Source organism: Empidonax traillii, unplaced genomic scaffold (genome assembly GCF_003031625.1).
Source record: "Empidonax traillii isolate 1590-97213 ecotype Southwest subspecies unplaced genomic scaffold, ASM303162v1 scaffold874:size323092, whole genome shotgun sequence".
NCBI lineage: Eukaryota > Metazoa > Chordata > Aves > Passeriformes > Tyrannidae > Empidonax > Empidonax traillii.
This window is the reverse complement of record NW_020956067.1, coordinates 139,129-157,257: the sequence shown is the minus strand read 5'-3', so window position 1 is coordinate 157,257 and position 18,129 is coordinate 139,129. Positions and strand designations below refer to the sequence as shown.

Genomic DNA, 18,129 nt, shown 5'->3' with positions numbered 1-18,129 from the left:
ATGATGTGGGGAGAAACGATGTTTAAGTTAAGAAATCAGTAGACTTTAATGGAGTCTAATGTAGTAAATAAAAGTGAAGACACATTGTTTTAGGGTGATGAAAGTTCCACAGCAGGAGCAGAGCCCGTAAGCATGATGCTTCTTGCTATGGTTGAAGTAAGGTTTCACCAGCATACTCTTTATTAGGTGACCTGTAGTAAACATCAGTCAAGAGGTTGCCTTTGTTGGCTTGACCTCCAATTTTTGACCTGCAAGCTCTTACTCACATCGCAGCTTTTCAAACACAGCTCTGTGCAGCCAATCCACTTTTTATATATAGAGGAAATCCCCATCTCTCTTCCTTGCCCATTCCTCCTGAACAGCTGATAGCCAGTAAATGCAGTGCTCCAGTCATGTGATTTTTGCCACTAAGTTTTAGTGATATGAATTAGATCACAGCTTTCTAGCTGCACAGTGGCTTACAACTCCTGTTTGTCATCCATGCATTGGTGTAGAGGCACTTCAGCTGGGCTATTGATCGTGTCACCATTTTAGAGGAACAAGCCCTAATTCCTCTGCAACATTTCCCTGGTGTTTCCCTGTTGGTTCCTAACGCATCAGCAGCAGCCTCTGGCTCTTCTGTGTTGTTCAAGACTCCATCCTCTTTTACCACTGAGTCTAGAATAAAGTCCTGCTTACAGTTCTGGCCAGCTTGTTGACAAAGAGGCTCTTGCCCCACTTTATCAGGTGAATCCCTTCAGCTTCCAGCAAACCTGACTTCTCATCAGTAGATCCATGATCATAGAAGTCAAAAGCTTAAGTATGACAGCAGCTACACAGCCTGGCATTCACCTCTTTAATATGATGCGTGTTCTGTAACTTGGAAAGATGCTTGTTCTGCTCTCAAGAGCTTACTACTTACCTAAAAGAAGTCCTAAGTGGTATTTCAGTTTTCCCAGAATAAAAAATACTAGCTCAGTGTAGAAATGATAAAGTTTTTTATGCTATTTTATTTAGTATAAAACAACTCTGTCTATTTTAGTACTGTTAATATTGTGTTGGGGAGCAGTAGCACAGGTTGTGCCTGGGTTACAAGCCAACTAAAGGGGAAGAATATACTACAACTAGCAGTTGCACTCTAGGATATGTATATGCTGTCTGCTTGTTAACTGATGGTCAAACTGGTGCTCTTGGAAGGTTTTTCTAAAAGACCATACTGATGTTTTTGGAAATTTTAAAACATACATTAATAATTAGGACTTGTGTGCATTCTTAAGTGTGTTTCATGTGCTATCTTCCTTGTGCAAAAATGTGTAGCTAATACTATTCCTGTTTTAGTTCTAACATTTTATCTCCTGTGTCAGTGAGCTTTATGTATATTTCAACTAAATGTGAAAAAATTTTTTCCCAATAAACTTTTTTCACGTTCTGCACAGAAAACTTACTTCTGTAGAGAACTCACTTGGCTGTAGTTCAGGTTTTGTGTCCCAGCTTCTCCTGTGATATGAACAGATGCCAGAATTCAGGTTGTCTAGCCTTTGGCAGTGGAAGCAAAGCCAGCTGCCCGTGCCCTTTCACATCTCTTTCCTTAATATTCTGTTTTAGTTCCTCAGCCTCGTGGGGGAAAAGATGTTTAAAGAATTCCCATGTTGTGGGATGAACTCATAAAATAATCTGCCCTTAACAATACAGTTGTCAACTCCCAAACTCTCTGGAGTGATATAAATAGATTTATTTTAATAAAGTCTTGAGAAGCAGAAATGCAAGTAATTATCCTTTCCCTAAAGAAACCGTATTGGCTGATCCCTGTAATTGAAGGAGAAAAGGCTCTGGGGGATTTTCCATTAACTCAGATTCTCTAACCATGGGAAAACAAAGTACATATCACTTTCATATAATCAGAAAAATCCTGTTAGGAGCAGGAGGGAGGAGAAGCAGGCGAAATAGTGAAGAGATGGTCAGGAGGAGGGCTATGTATTTGCTATGTGAAGTTCTAAGTAGAATATAGATACTCTGAAGTAAATTGTTTTTTCCTGTGCAAGTTCTAGTCATGGATCAAATATACTTGGAGAATTCTATTACTATATTATGTAACAAAGAGAAGGAAAAGCAGTTTCGTGTTTTGTGAAACTAATTTAATTGCAGAGATTTTGTCTTTCTGTCACAGAGGCTTTCTCTCATACTAATTGGTGTTTATCATATTGGGCAGGACTTGAGCATGAAAACTGTTGCAGTGAAGTTAACACATCTTGAGAAGCAATAAAATAGATCTTAGTACATACACTAATAAACTTATCAGTAAATGATGTAAATAATCTGCCTAGATTCAGCCATAATAATTCATGAGGTTGATCCACAGCCTTTTAATGTCCATTAAGTTCAGTAATTATGAAATAATTTGGTCCTTGTCCTACTTTTCTCTCACCTGTATAACAGGGAGGAGAAAGATAGAGAAGTCTTGCGTGCCTTTGCCTGGTTTGCCTCATTAGTCAATAGGTTTCATTCTAAAACTCAATTTTAGGCAAAACAGAAAAATAGGATCTCTTGGAGAAACAATCATGAAGACTTTCTTCCTCTGCTTCTCCCAAAGATTTCTAGAATATAAATTGAATTCATTGTGAGACAGATAATTTCTTGGGTTTGCCTGTTTTTTCTCTCCCAGAGAGATGGATTATCCATCACTGAAATGTAATCATAGGCTAAGCTGTAACCACTGAAGGATGTATTGATGTGCTTTAAGATGTCACTGGTAGGGAAATTATGATATATTATCTCTGTGACACATAACATAGTTAAAATGTTCTCATTTCTTTCATTTAAGTTTTCAGCTGTATTTCAGACTTGCACGGAGACATGCTGGACAGTATGTAGACAGGTAAACTCTAACTGCTGCTGCTAACCCAAGTCATTTAACCTTCCTGAAGGGAACAAAGAATAAAATTTACCTGAGTCTCAAACCATAGCTGGTATAGCCGCATTATCACTTCAAGTTGAGATGTGGAGTTGGTAACACTTTTTCTGTGAGAGAAATCATACCAGAAATGTTTTCATGTCAGGTAGCTCATTGTAACTATATATGATGATTAAATAAAACCCAAAAAGCCAAACAAACCAACCCATCAAACCTACTAGCAAACACTAAAGTGCAGGAAAAAAAATAATTGTAAACCAAAAAACTGTCAGAAAATAATGATTATGTGATTAATTAGCTCAGTGAGTCACTGAATCTATGTAAAACATGTTGTTTTATTAACCTTCAGTATTTTGGACTACTTCATCTGGGTTTTTTTCCTATTGAGTTGCACTTAGCTTTCTAGTCACGTTTAAGAGTGATTAGAATTCTGCTTAATTGGCTGTTTTCTGCTCTTTTAGGGAAACCTGAGCAGGTGAAACATTTCTCTGTGATGTCATTCTGCCAGATTTTAGATTTATTTATCTCATGTACTTGTTGCAGAACTCTTACACTGCTACTGAAAAGGGGATGAACTAAAAAATAAATCTATCAGCAGTTCTTTGAGTTGACTGGGTTACAAGGCAGTAATTTACATAAGCTTTTTCTGAACTCTTAGTTCAAAATGCTCTGGAACTTCTTAAACTCTCTGGAGGAGAACCCTATAAAATAGAGGGGTAAGTGCATGCTGATAAACAAGTTATTTAATTTTCCCTTAAGTGAATATATCTAAATCAAGGAAAGAAACAAACTGTTTAGTTGATTAATAGTATAGAGAAAACATAAAACTCTGTCTAAACAGTTTTATCTGCTTTTTTTTTTGGGCATCAGTATACAGTAAGACGGGTTCCAACTCAGTCAAGATTATTCTGAAGTTAGAGTGAAACTACATATTCGTCTCTCTACATGCTAGTTATATGAAGTACATTGGTCTTTGGTTATTTTGCTCTTTGTTGAGGATTTTCCCTGAATGATTCTAACAACTTGTAGAAATGTATTTCATTATTTTCCAGTGGAAAATCTATTTTACCTTTGGTAACTATGGCTAAAACATGAGTAAAATCTCATGCTATGAGAGGCTGGAAGAATGGGGGAGAAATGAGATGGAAATTAGCTTTAATGCAAGTTGAAGCATCGAGGAGAAATTAACAGCCCACTTAACAATTCATTATTTCTCTAACTGAAGTTTTCAATCTCTGACTGCCATGATTTTGTGTTCTTAAGGATGCACAAAAGGATCATGTCTCACAGGAACAGCTCTCTCCTTTATGAAGGACCCTGCTCACTGTTCAATGTTCCATAGCCACGCTTACATGGAAGAGCTAATTGACCTTTTCCTTGTAACTTCAGATATTCAGTGCTTGATATTTTGTCTAGTTTTCAATGAGTGGGAATTGGGAGTATGGCAAATTACATTCGGTAAATATTTATAGTGATTTCAGTAAACTAGTAACACTGCATCTCATTTATTACATATAAACTGTTGTGTTGAGTAAAAAGAAAAGAAATTACTGGCATATTTGCCTCCAGCTCTGGTAGGTTTAGGTATTTATGTTTATCCTGTTATTTAAGGGTTGGTATAATTTTCATTTATTTTGCCTTGTCCTAGTAACACAGTGCTTAAAAAAAGAGATGTGTGTTTTGTCCAGCTAAGTTAGAGGAATTCTTCCTTACTGTGAGCTCCCTCACAAGGACTTGGTGTATCCTCAGGAGGCCAAATAAGTTCTGGGAAAATGTCTGTCCACTTCATGGGGTCTCTACCTTTTTCCCACCTTTTGTTTCTTTTCCAAAGTTCTAGAATTCTTCACTTTCTCCATTCAGTAATTCAAATATTTTTTTAAGACGTTGAGAGAGAAGACTTCTGGGAAAGTAATTTGTATTTTTCAATAACCTCGTTTTTCTAATTAATATTGCATAGCTATATGAAACCTGACTTCCAAGAGTTTGAAAGAACTAGACTAGTAGCATCCTGTATGCTTAATATGGTACATAGTCTAAGAGAATATCCTCTCTTCTGAGAAGATGACAACTAGGAGCTAGTCCTGTGTCTAGTGATAGTAATATAATGAATAGAAAATACTTCAATTATTTAACACTCAGAGCAATGGTGAACATAAATCTGACTGTGTTTAGAAATTTAGTTTTCAATTTTTCAAGCAGCAAATATATTTTGTCATGGTAATTCATAGCAAGAGGCAGGGAATTGGGTTTGGAACCAGTCTCATCGGTGTTGGCATCCATTTCCTTCCTCAGCAGAACCAAAAGCATTATTGTTGACTAGTAAATCTGCAGTTTGAGACTGAAGCTCTCATAAGGCAGCTTGACATCAGATGATGCCTCAGATAGCCTCCCAGAGTCCATGTGTAATATTTGAGTACATGGGAAAACCTCTTTGCCTGCAAAGCTGTTTATAATAATTGTGAAGAAATTAACACTTTACATGAGAGGAAACTCGAATTACAGATTCACCATTTAGTTTGACCACTTCTATGTAATGTTTTGACAGGGTTGCAGACTTGAAGACCAGAAGGAGCCACTAGATTGTCTGATCTGTTTTGCGTGTTACTTGCCAATTTGTTTGAGCTCAAAGCTTGGGTTTGACTAACGGAGATGTTCCAAAATGTGCTTCAGATCGTTAGTTGAGAGCACCGTCACAAGATGGCAAATTCACCATGTGATTGATATTTTGCTTCAATAGGTAGCCAATTCAAGAATTCTAAAAAGCAGCTTAGTTTGGTTATTTTTCAGCATAGATGCATGATACCCAGTTCCATTATAAAACTTAAATGTGATTTGAACCATCTTGTATAGAGTGCAGAATTTATAGGGGAAGTCTGAGGGAATGTAAGAGTATGACATCCTGACAGGTCAGAGTCAAGGTTGCTGAGAGGCCTTGGGCATTTTTCCTTTAGAGTATTTCTTCCCAACTGCTTTAAATTACCAACACAAAGCAGTTATATTGTGCATGATATACATAGTTTGCCTCTCTCATTGATGCAGAGAATAACATGCGTGTTTTATATCTGGCAGTTTTAAAATAAAGATTAAGGTCATTCTTACTCTGACATGACAAAGGACCTCATATTTTTAGCAGATAACATTTGTTGTGTGTAACATGCATGTTATTATTTCTTTGCACGTTGCTGTTTTGAGCGATCACATTTGATCACCTCTGAAAGTCAGCTGAACAGCAGAAGGTCATTTGTGGGCAGCAGATGCATCTTTAGGGCAAAACATTTAAAGAATTTTTAAAAGGTAACATTATCTGGTAGCTGACAGTACTATAGTTTAATCTTGACAGATAAACCATATAGATATGAGTCTCTTCAATGCCTCTGTTGTTAATCAACAGATTCAAACAGCATCAGTGATATTAAGATATGTGAAACCTCTAGACTAGCAGTATAATTGTAGAGTGCCTTGGAAGGAAAGCTGAAAATTATCCATTCTGGTATTTGGGAAACACAACAACCTATCTTACTTGGCAAGATCTCTTTATAAGTAAAATTTCTTTGTGCCTTCTGATAGTACTCAGATTTTTATTTCCCTGTAGAATCTTTTAGATGAGTACTGCAATTTTGTTGTATAACATTATCTTCTCATTGAACTCCAGCATCACATCTCAGATGTAATATTGCTGTTCTCTCTTACCAATGCAAGTTGACTTGTTCCTCTCGTGAAAGACAGCACAGCATTTCATTTAGAGTGCTTGGGGGCTGATTCCCCTCTTCCTTTTGTTTCACCTTATTGAGAAGTTCCTTACAGCAGATTAGATTACACAAAGAAATACAGCTCCAGGGTTTCTTTGTAACTTTGCATGGAAAAAGGTACAAGCTGCTTGCTGTAGTCAAGGAATATCACTTACTTTGTGATTTAGATATTACACAGTTTGTTGACTGAGGAAATCATCTGTTGTAGGGGGGCAACTTGAAACTTTAATACATATCGAGGGGTTTTTATAACAACTTGGGAGAGGCCTCAGAAAAGTGTGAAGGAGTTTTTTTTTTTATTTTCTCAGCACATCAACACTCTGAGATACAAAACAAATCCTGTGTTTAAACTTCAGTATTGGATTGTGCTTTCTTTTCCCCCTCCCCCAACAAGTGGTCATTGTCCTTGCCTTCAGGAATCATTGTCACATCTATTCCCCCTCTGCCTTTCCTCCTTTGTAGGATCTTACAGGTATGATTTTTGCATTGAGAGGAACAAGATTAGTTCCATTTTAAATGCCATACTCGTCCAAAGGGATAGGAGAGGCTGAAGTGTAGCGTGTACCTTGTGCAAAGGCTTAAGGGGGAACTTTCTAGCTTCATGCAGGAGGGAGTGAGTTTGCCATGTTAGAATGTATATGCAGAATGACTTGAAGAACTGTTTTTTTGTGAGTAATCTTTCTATATTTGTGAATACTTACTACTTTGAAGCTACATTTTTCAATTAAGTTGATCTAAGAATCCATTCTCTGGGTTTAGAAATCACCCAGGAATGCTCTCATCCAGGTCTCCACTCACAGTGTAAAAGACATCTGTATTTTACACTGTAGGAAGAGAATCACGAAGGTGCTTTAATTGTATTCTATACTTTACTGTGCAACTGCGTGTTCCTGATTATGACTGTTCTGCCATCTGTCATATTTATGAGAATATGAAGTTTTGAGATGGTCTGCCAGCATGGATTCTTTGAGTGATTAATCAGGTGTTGCTCAAAAAAAGAACTTGCCTTGTCTTCCAGGGCCTCTCTAAATAATAAAAAGTGATAGTGTATTCAGTTGTGATGGGATGTTCAAAAGTCTGCCTGAGCACAACTGCAATAGTGCTTTGCCTGAGCTTTCGGATAACCTGAAAGCATCAGTGGGGTTGGAATGGCCCAGTTCATTTTACTGGATGCAAAATTTAGTGCTGAGGTTCTGCTGCTTACACGTGAGGCCAGAAGGAAGCAGTGGTGCCGGCCAACTGCCAGTGAGGTGAACTTGAGACAAAAAAGCACGGAACTTGAAATGTGTGGAGTGTAAAGATGTTGAGGACGCTTTAAAAATTTATTTAATGGAGCTCCTCCCCTCCCCAGAAGATCGAAGGAATGAACTTTCAGAAGTTTGGGAATCATTTTAGTGTGCAGCAGTAAGAAGCTGGAGTCACACAATATTTTTACACAGTCATTGTCTCTTTCTGTTGCTGATATAATTCCTATTAAAAGTGATAAATAATTTTAAATTTGATTTGATATTTTAAAAATAACTGAATTATAATTTATTTCAGCAATAGTTCTACACATGACTTACTAAAATACTATCAGGTGGCTTATAAAACCAACAACATCCCACTAATGGAGCAAAATTCCAAGTACTTTAATACTTACCTTGAGAAAACTTTTAGATAGCCACAGTTATAAAGAGCTAAATTAGGTACTGAGGCCTCTGAGTGCTGTAAGGGGATGGCTGAAGTTATTTCTGTTCATCTAAGTCTTCCTTTGCATGCATATTTTACTGAATTAAGCAGAGTAACTGCAAAAGGTAGCGAAAATGGATAGGTCCAAGCTACATAATATTCTCTGATAGATTTCAGTGCTTGAGTGGGACTGGATTTATCCTGATGTCATAGCTAGAGGTCAGTGTTCAAATCTGAATGTACGTTTGAAATGTTCAGTGCTTTTCTCAACACTTGCATACCCACTGTTATAACTGTTAATGTTTACTATGTGGTAGGGTATTCACCTGAAATACAAAAGCTACACATAGCTCTCCCCCAGAAGACTGATAAAAGAAACTTAGGGAAATAATGGTGCTGCTTTTTTTTATCTTTTTAAGAGATCACTTAAAGTCTAGATATCCTGCAGTTGAGCCAGAATCCTAGGGACCTCTTCTGGAGATGCACTGTGACTTAAGTGCTATTGTTTCTTCCAGTTTCTCATGCCTTCTGTTTTTTACGCTTGGAAGTCACCTGTCCACTGTAACCAAAAGGAACCAATTACCCTATCACCCTCGTCCTGCTGTAAACAGACACTTTGGTAAAACATTTGCATTGCTGGGATATGTTTTGCTGCAACATACAGGATTAGAATTAAGGACACTGTAGTAGCAAATAATAATGAGCACTTAGTAGCAGTGCTCTCCTTCCATGTTTAATTGGTGTGATATTTGTCACAGTGTGCTGTTGTGTAATTTATACAGCCCTTCATTACTTTTCTGTCACTTCCTTACACTCCATTCCTTGCTACAGGAATTCTCACTTCTGATGTTCTGAGAGCTGGCATTGGGTCCTGTAAACTTAAAACTCGACAACAGTAATCATAATCAGTAGCTACTGCCATCATCTTTGGTACAATTCAGTTTCATTTATGCATTGTACAGATTAATTTCACTATCTTCCTCCAGGGCTCATTTTGTAGATGGAGAAAATAAGCAGGCTAGATTTATATAAATTTCTTAATTGAGAAAACTCAATGAAAGGGTTGAAGGATTTTTTTCTGTATTTCACTTGGCTTTGTAGAGAAGCTGCATTTCTGCAACACGTAGGAAGAAGAACCTAGAGCAGGTTGCAGAGCTAGCAGTTGGCTCCTGCTGTGTTGCCTTTTCTGCTCCCAAGAGTGGGAATAGCTTCTGTATTCTGAGAAGTGGGAGGGAGCGAACTGTATGGTGCAAACCTGTTGCTCATCTAAAGATGTGATGTTTGAAGAAGTGAGGGGTGAACATAAACTTTCCAAAGGTCAGGCAGTATCGTTTTTTAGGTACTGAATTCTTACAGTCCATGTGAAAAATATTAATGTATTACAGCTCTTACTTTTAATTCCATGAGTTAAGAGATATGCAGTACAACAATTGCTGCCACTGGACCAAATCACCTTTGGTAGCTTTACTGTTATTGTATATTGTCCAAAATAAAATTCTTATACAGCTGGTAAATAACATGTTGGGTTATGGTAACTATATTTAAAATAATATTTGGGAGAAAAGCAAAGCCTTTTGAAAACTTTAAATCTTACAGTTTTAAAAAATAGCTGAACAAAAATTTCCAGTAAACTGAAATTGCACATGAAGTTATCTGAAAATCAGTGGGAATTTTGACCTTCCTCTTCTTCCAAAGGGAAGGGACAAAGAAGATCAAAATTTTGAACCTAATAAACAAATTTGTCACGACTATGTTTTTGTTTTGGTTTACAGATCAACCGTGGATTTGGAATATTCCTTACACTGATGCCCCTGATACACATGGAAATATGTGGGTTCCGTCGTGAATGTTTCTAATACTTTGTGATGTTTCACAAGCCTGACACTGAGCCTGCCGTGCTACTTGCAGGATTGCTTATTTCTGTTCTGTAAGCTATAACGTCTGCCATAATGGCTAATTTGTAGTTGAAATAAAAGTTTAAATGTTGATAATGGAGAGATTCTTGAAGGATCTGAAACCATATTATTGTAAGAGAACCTGCATTTTTTAATACCTTTTTATATCTTTCTTCCTTACTGTGGTTCCTAATATGCTTTTCAAGATTAGAACTATTCTCAGAGATTCTCCCTGCATTTTTAGCTGTAACGAATTTAAAAATTGCTGTTTTGTGAGACTGTTCAGTTGACCCCACTACCTGGAATAAAAATTACTGTATGTAAGATTTAAATAAAAATAAAGTCAATCTTGTTTACATACCGTTGTTCCATCTTCTTAAGTGTGTGCATTTTGGATTGGATTATAATTTTGCTTTGCAGTGATCACTTCTAATGCAAGTGCTAATATTCACTGGTTTAGTTTCTTGCATTAGTTGGTGGCTTCTCAGTTATTTCCTAGTCTTCTTTGTTTTCATCACTCTGCAGACACTCGGGCACTGTCCAAAACACTAAATTACAGTGAATGGGCTTGAGAGCTGCAGAGAAGTCTTAAACAGTGTTGTGGGATTTATGAACAACTGGTCCTGCAACCTGGCAATCCTGTGGTCTAATGTAGTACTTAATTCGGAGTGTTTTTCTCTGGATCCCAAATTATCTAACTGGGTAGCTGTTCCAGTGCTACCACATTCATTTGGCAGTGTTATCCCCAAGATGATTTGGAGTACACTGGGAGAGCACTACTTTCTAATATTTATCTAATATCTGTTCCTGATTTATTCAAAAATTACCACAGAAAGGGTTCATGTTTAGGAAAGTGTCATGGCATCTGCCCAGCAAGGTGTAGTTGTCTTTTGTTTTCCTGTACCATCCCAGACCAATTCATAGAGAAACTCTTCAAAGTACTGCTTCTTTTCCATCTTTCAGATACTTTCCCTGTTTTTCTACCTTCTCCAGTTACACTCAAGTTCTTTCAAAAAGGTTGTGGCTTTGAGTCATTGTTGGGGAAATAAAATTGTCCAGTCTCATATTCAGTGGGTAAATGGACCTATATAGGGAAATAGCCTTGCCTGTAACGTGGAGGAATTTTACACAGTGTTGACAGCAAATGCCAGAAACGTGGGTATTTAGGTTGCTCATTTCTTAACTCATGTTGGCAATTTAGAGGCTCAGTAATCATTGCTTTATCTGTTTTTGAGAACTTTGCAAATAATATGAGTTGAGTAAGGATCAGAGTGCTGCTGGGATGTCCATGGAACAGATAGGAAGATTGCTTTCTGCTTTCACCTTTCCTCAGTTCTGTGTGCAGACTCTTAACAGTTTCTGCATGTAGCATGAACAATCCAGTTCTGTCCCTGATGAGCCTGAAAAGACAGGGATTGGGGAAGGCAACTTGGAAATGGAGCGTTGTGCTATAAAAACTGAGATAGCAACTTCATTGTTAGATTTTCTTTTTAACAGTGTTATTATTTTAATAATTTTTGTCTTGTGAGAATTAAAAAAAGTTCTCTAAGTAGGAAGATGACTTTACACGAGGAAAGCTTTAAGAGCTTTAGAAGGTTGGCTAACAGTGGGCATTTTTCCTGAATTTGTGAAGGACGTGATTTATTAATGCTATGTACATGAGTATTTCTGGTTTTGTCACAGAGTGGTTTGACCAGCTCTGAGGCATTCCTGGTAAATTGCAGCTGGAATCTTTCAGTGTCCAGGAACTTGGTGTGGTTTAACTTTAGCTCTTCAAGGCTCATATTAATGAAAGTGTCAGAAAATCCTTCCAAAGTCTGCCTCTGGGGACAAATAAACCAAGTGATCAGTTCCAGTAGGAAAACACTCAGGAAATCTGTGACCCAAAGCAACTTGGGCTGTGGAATAAGCATGTAAGTGAGGCAGTGCTGAGTGGCAGAGGTGGAGGAAGAGTGAAGGTGAGGGGTTTGTTTTGTTGGACAGTCTGTGGTGTGAGTCTAATGGTTCAAATAGAGGTTGAGTTTGGTTGAAAAAGATATGCATGTAGTTCTGTTTTACCTGTTTAAACAATTCTCTTCCAAAAACAAGGAAAACCTGTTTTGAAAAAAACCTGTCTAAAGATAACTAAAACTCTTAAGGTGGCACAGTCTTTTGCAGCCAAACTGAGTTGCAATTCAGTACACACTGGAGTTGGACAGAAGGTTCTTGGGAAAACCTTTGGCTAGTTAATAACAATTTTCTAGACCTGCATGCTCTCAGGTGCCAGGGCAGACTTGAGAACACTTCTTGACTGTCCAGATTTTAATTTTTGTCTTGTCAGAGTATTATTAAATTATATTTTTCGTACCACTCTAATAATTTTTTTGTTTCATACTCTGGGTACCCAATGTGTGTGTTCGACAGAAGGTAGAATGGAGATGTAATGTTCTTTATGGTGCTAGATGCTACCTAATCCCACAGATATTTCTACTGGCATCAATAAAGTTGCTGACACCTCACAGCTGTGGAATTAATCAGTGCCCCAGGATGTCAGAATTTTAGCTGAACACTGACAGTGGTCACACCATTCCCTCTCTCTTATGTCTGAGTTTCTTTTAATCTGAGCAACTGTAACTGGCATCCTGAAGGGCAAAGAAAGAAACTGGAAAGTACTGCAGGCTGAAAGGAGCTGAGTAAGTTCAGAGAAGTTCCTGTGTTAATCTCCAGTTTTTCTATCCTTGGCTTTTCTTCTTTTTGTAATATACTAGCTTTTCTGCTTCTTGGTTTATCAAAAATTTATCACTACTCAAACTGATTCCCGGTCACTGCTCTCTAAATATGTTTGTAGTGCTCTCAAGGTATTGCGATCCCATTGTATTAATGTAAAAAGCTTATCCTTTAGTTGAAAATATTTTCCACTGTTTAGGATGGAGGAATGCTTGGAGGCTCCTGGATTCTTTCACCAACTTTTTTTCTGGCTCTGTTCTGTCTTTGAACAAGTTGATTTGTGTGTCTTAGTTCTCCATTAACTGCAAATTATTGCCTCTGAATTGTGGTTGGTTGGTAAGCATTTTGAGGAACTAAGCTGTCAGCCCCACGGTGGTTTTCTTATCTCTTGAAATGCTGGAAGATGAACAGCATGCAAGTGCAAAGTGGCTTCCAAAAGTGGAAATTGTTCTTGAGGGCAGCTCTTTAAGAGCCCTTTATAGGGGCTTCTAAGCCTTGTCTACCTCTGCCTCACTTTTCCAATTGTAGAAATTAATTTGCAAATATTTTCAAATAAAAGGGCCGCTAAGGGGTCTACCCTAACTGTAAATGAATAATGTCTTCCCCAAGAGGAAGTGACTGAAGTAAAAGAGATGGAAAAAGTTTTCACATTTCTCATTATTGAAAATCTGTTTTATATAGCCAGGTTCAGCCTCTTAACTTCTAAGTGCCTTCTAGTTTGTGAAGGCAAGGATCAACATTCCAGTTGAACATGAGCAGCAGTGTGCCCGGGTGGCCAAGAGGGCCAATGGCATCTCGGCTTGTATGAGAAATAGTGTGACCAGCAGAACAAGGGCAGTGATCGCCCTGCTGTGCTCAGCCTGGTGAGGCCACACCTCAAACCAGGTATCTAGTTCTGGGCCCCTCACTGCAAGACAGATCTTGAGGTGCTGGAGCATGTCCAGAGAAGGACAACAAAGTTGGTGAAGGATCTGGAGCGCAAATCATATGAGGAGCAGCTGAGGCAGCTGGAGGTGTGTAGCCTGGAAAAAAGGAGGCTCCAGGGAAACTTACCACTCTCTGCAACTACCTGAAAGGAGGGTGTAGCAAGGTAGGGGTTGGTCTCTTTTCCCAGATAACAAGAGACAGGACAAGAGGATATGATATGGCCTCAAGTTGCACCAGATGAGGTTTAGACAGAGGGTTGTCAGGCACTGGAGCAGACTGCTGAGGGAAGTTGTGGAGTTAACATCCCTGGAGGGATTAAAAGATGTGTAGATGTGGCATTTGGGGATACGGTTTACTGGTGGACTTGGTAGTGTTAGGTTAATGACTGTGGGTTGGACTAAATGATCTTATCTTCTCCAACCTACATAATTCCATAATTCCCTATTTCATACTCCTGCTCCTCTAGTAGAATATTTCATTATGAATAAAGTTTGCTCAGGAGTAAGTTTTAGCTCTCCCATAGCTCCTCCCAAGAAAATTAGTGATTTTTGTTTAAGTGTACCAGCTAATCACTTCCAAAGGAGATCCCTGATTAAAAAGTACTGACCCTATCAAAGAGTGAGAGTAACTAAATCCCTGCATGAGTCTTCCAAATAATTTGATGATGCATTAATAATAACTCTATTCTGACCAGACATTTGTTGGTGCTCATTATTAGTGAGTGTAGCTTTCTTAATTACAGGGTTGTCATTCAACATTATCAACGGAATGAGTAAATACATTGATTTTTTTTCCTGTTATTTTATAGTGGTGCTAAGACTCACCAGCACCAATCTGTTGTCACTAAATGCCCACACACACAGACACCAGGTGTGCTTATGATGCTGAGGGGTAAGGCAGACGTAGCAGGTTTCCTGATAATGATGCCACAAGTGGCTGTACTGAGATTACTTTTATTTTTTAGCTTATGCCAGTAAACACCTTGCATTTCTTTATTCAGCCTTGCTTGAATTACCTGAATGTGTGACGGCATCATTACACTGTTTGTTCTCTCCCCCCACTCCAGTTTTTCCAGGTATCTACCCGAGAGCAATGGAAGTGGTGACCTTTGCTAAAAGAAAGTATTTTTTAGAATAAGTACCTTAATTAAAACAGGGGAATAAAGGAAGAAAAGAAGCTTAAAACAACAAAAGGTGCCACACCTATGATATTTGCCAGCCATCTTCTCATTTTCTTCTTCAGGATTCCAGTCCATATTAACTCACTCTTAGTCTATCCCTTAAAAAGCTGCTTTTTTGAAAGGCGATTAAATCACTGCATATCCTTCATAGTGTTTTAATTTGGTGAAGATCAAATTTGAAAAATTAATGGATCATGCAACTTTTGATGACCAGTGACAGTAGTAAACTTCACTGTCTTTGAAAACTGTGCCAGATGTTTTTACCTGCACTGATGTAGTAACTCCCTCTATGCCCAAGACCAACACCAAAATGACTTTTCCACACTAACAAAATAATATGTAAATAAGGAGGAACTTAATAACTTTGAATAATTTTCCTTGGATAATCCTTAGGATAGTAGGATTGTTTTTCATAGTCCTTTGGGCAGTCACACTGATGTCATGGTTTCAAGCAGTTAGAGGCTTCTTTTCCCACTGTGCTAATCCAAGCCACCCTAGAACAGTTTTGATGGGTGGAGATTTCGGTGTGGACTGAGGGTACTTAGTTAGTTCTGCTGCCTATGCTGGCTGGGAGCACACTGATTGAGTTCTGTCTTCTTTCTGGCTGGCAAAGACTGGCAAAGCAGGGAGATATTGGTTTGGGGTTTTTTTCTCTAATAAGAACCATCAATAATTTTAAAGATACACCAGCACTCTTTATGGAAGCATGTGGTTACCTCTAGCACTTGGCACAGAGTCTGGTTAGTTTGACTGGCATCTCATTTTTCTATTTTTTCACTATTTAGTGTCTTCCAGCATTGCTGCTAATTTTGATTGCCATATGTCAGTCTATAGTGAAGACTAATGATGAGGGAATAAAAACCTGGAACATGACGTATCACCTATGAATAACAACAAATAGAAAAAAAATTATGAGGACGCATGAATCCTATTCATCCTCGGCTGTTGGTTTAGTGTGCAACACGAGGAAAGGGCGTGGCTTTTCCCCATCCCTGCTGCCCAAGCAGCTGTTGCCACACAGCTGGTGACCCTCTCCCAAACTCTGGCAGAGAACTGCCCACAGTGCACCCCCAGGGCTCAGACCAATGCCCAAATCTATCTCAGGCTGTAAGACCATCAATGGCTGTTAAAAGCATTATATGCCATTGTGCGAGATTTCTAATTGCTAAGACCTTAGTGTTCATTCCCATTGCATTTTGACTGCAACATAATTAATAGAAAAGAGGCAAAGGAGAGTAGATGTTACTGTAATAGCTAATTAACCTGCTTTCTAAAAAAAAAAAAATATGTAGGTTGTCTTTCATTGGAAAGTGTTTATATGCTACTATGTTTAACAGAGTAGAATTCCAGCCTGCAATTATTTTAAAGTAGAATTCAGCACTGTAGTAACTGCCAGATATTGCTGAGTTTAGCTTTTTCTTCTTATAGTAAGAATATTTCCAGAATATTTGGCTCAAGAGCTCTCTGAACCTGTAAATAACGCCTTTTTAAACCACATTGCAGCTGGAGAGCTGCCTCTATCTTCCCTACACTATTTCCCTTCAACTGCCTAGCGCTGGAGGATAAAGATGTAACACCTTGTCGGGAAGGTGATGGGTAACCAGACCTGTGGAGAAGGAGACATCCTCTTTTGGCAAAGGGCGGAAATTTTTATTGTTTTGATACCGGAGGCGTGTCATCGACTGAAGGATTTCACTCCTGATCTCTCTAAGAGGCCCCGTTGCCCGGGGCACCCCTCGGCCCTACAGCCGGGGCTGGGCACATGCCGGGAGGGGAGGGGGAGCACCTTGTCCCTGTGACAGGTGGAGGCGGAGGGGCGGCTCGCCCTGCCAGCTGCTGTTCCAGAGCTCCGGGGACACCCTCGGGGGCGGCGGCCGCGCCTCTGCCGCGGGGAGCTGTCCTGGTGGGGGGCAGAGGACACCCTCGGGGGCGCGACCCGGGCCGAGGAGCCCCGCGGTGGCGGGGGAAAGTGGCGGGGCGAGCTGCCGCGGATCTCGCCTCGCCCCCGCCAGGAAGCGCCTGGCGGTGTCTTTCCCTGCGCCCCGCTCCGACGTGCTCGGGGCGGGGGCAGGAAGGGGATATGAAACTGCCGGGCACGGGAGCCCGACTCGGCGGGCTGTGGGGCTGAGAGGCTCTGCGGGACGGGACAGGGACGGGCTGTTCCCTCTCCCGCAGGATGCGCTGCAGCCCGAAGAGCGTCCGCCGCGGGGCTGTGGCGGGGCAGCGCCCTGCCCCCGGGGCGGAGGTGCCGGCCGGCTCCCCGGAGCGCTGCTCGCCGCCGCTGGGCCCCGCGGTGCCCTGAGCCCCGTGCAGGGCGGGCGGGCGGTGCCGTGATGCCCGGCGGCGGCAGCGGGGCCCCGACGTAGCGTGGCGGCGCGGAGCCCGGTCCCGCGGGGCGGAGGATGGCGTGTCGCGGCGGCTGCTGCTGCTCCAGCGCGGGTCGCCTGAACGCGGACAACGCGCGGTTCCTCCTGCTGGCGGTGCTGATCCTGCTCTACATGCTGTGCGGCGCCGCCGTCTTCTCGGCCATCGAGCTGCCCACGGAGCGGGAGGCCAAGGAGCGCTGGGAGGAACGGCTGGAGAACTTCACCCGGCGCCACAACCTCAGCCGCGCCGAGCTCTGGGGCTTTCTCCGAGAGTACGAGGAAGCCAACGTGGCCGGCATCCGTGTCGATGACATCCGGCCCCGATGGGATTTCACCGGTGCTTTCTACTTCGTGGGCACCGTCGTTTCTACTATCGGTGAGCGGCGGGACGCGCTGGCGGCAGCGGCTGGACGGGCGGGGACCGGGGCGGCGGTGGCGGGGCCAGGGCGGGGGCGCCGGGAACGCGCAGCCCCTCTCCTCCTTCCCAGCTCCCGGGCTCAAAGCGGGCTCCTGCCGGTGCCGCGCCTGGTCCTGTCTGCTCGCTGCTCCTTTTTTGCCTTCCCCTGTCAAAAAACGCTGCCGCGGTCGCACCACGCTTGCGGGAAGCGCTCACTTCTGGGAGCGCCCCCGGAGTCCCGGGCAGCACCGGCTGGCGCTGGGAACCGTGCTGCGGGCGGGCAGGGCAGCGGACACCACACTGCTCCCCTCGCCCGTCTCTTGTCTGCGCGGAACAACTTGTCCGGGA

At 41.0% G+C, this 18,129-nt stretch overlaps 2 protein-coding genes across 4 annotated transcripts in view; both read left to right on the top strand.

Moving 5' to 3' along the window:
* Positions 1 to 10,563, top strand: part of TDP1 (tyrosyl-DNA phosphodiesterase 1) — a 49,298-nt gene extending 38,735 nt beyond the window's left edge. For all 3 annotated transcript variants that reach the window (XM_027902432.1, XM_027902430.1, XM_027902429.1), the window contains exon 16: positions 10,083 to 10,563. In XM_027902432.1, the coding sequence (XP_027758233.1) occupies positions 10,083 to 10,156 (74 nt within the window). In that variant the 3' untranslated portion in view covers positions 10,157 to 10,563. The remainder of the gene's footprint in view (positions 1 to 10,082) is intronic.
* A 6,815-nt stretch (positions 10,564 to 17,378) lies between these two features.
* Positions 17,379 to 18,129, top strand: part of KCNK13 (potassium two pore domain channel subfamily K member 13) — a 52,778-nt gene continuing 52,027 nt past the window's right edge. Inside the window, exon 1 of the mRNA XM_027902435.1 lies at positions 17,379 to 17,760. Coding sequence (XP_027758236.1) covers positions 17,421 to 17,760 — 340 coding nt within the window. The 5' untranslated portion in view covers positions 17,379 to 17,420. The remainder of the gene's footprint in view (positions 17,761 to 18,129) is intronic.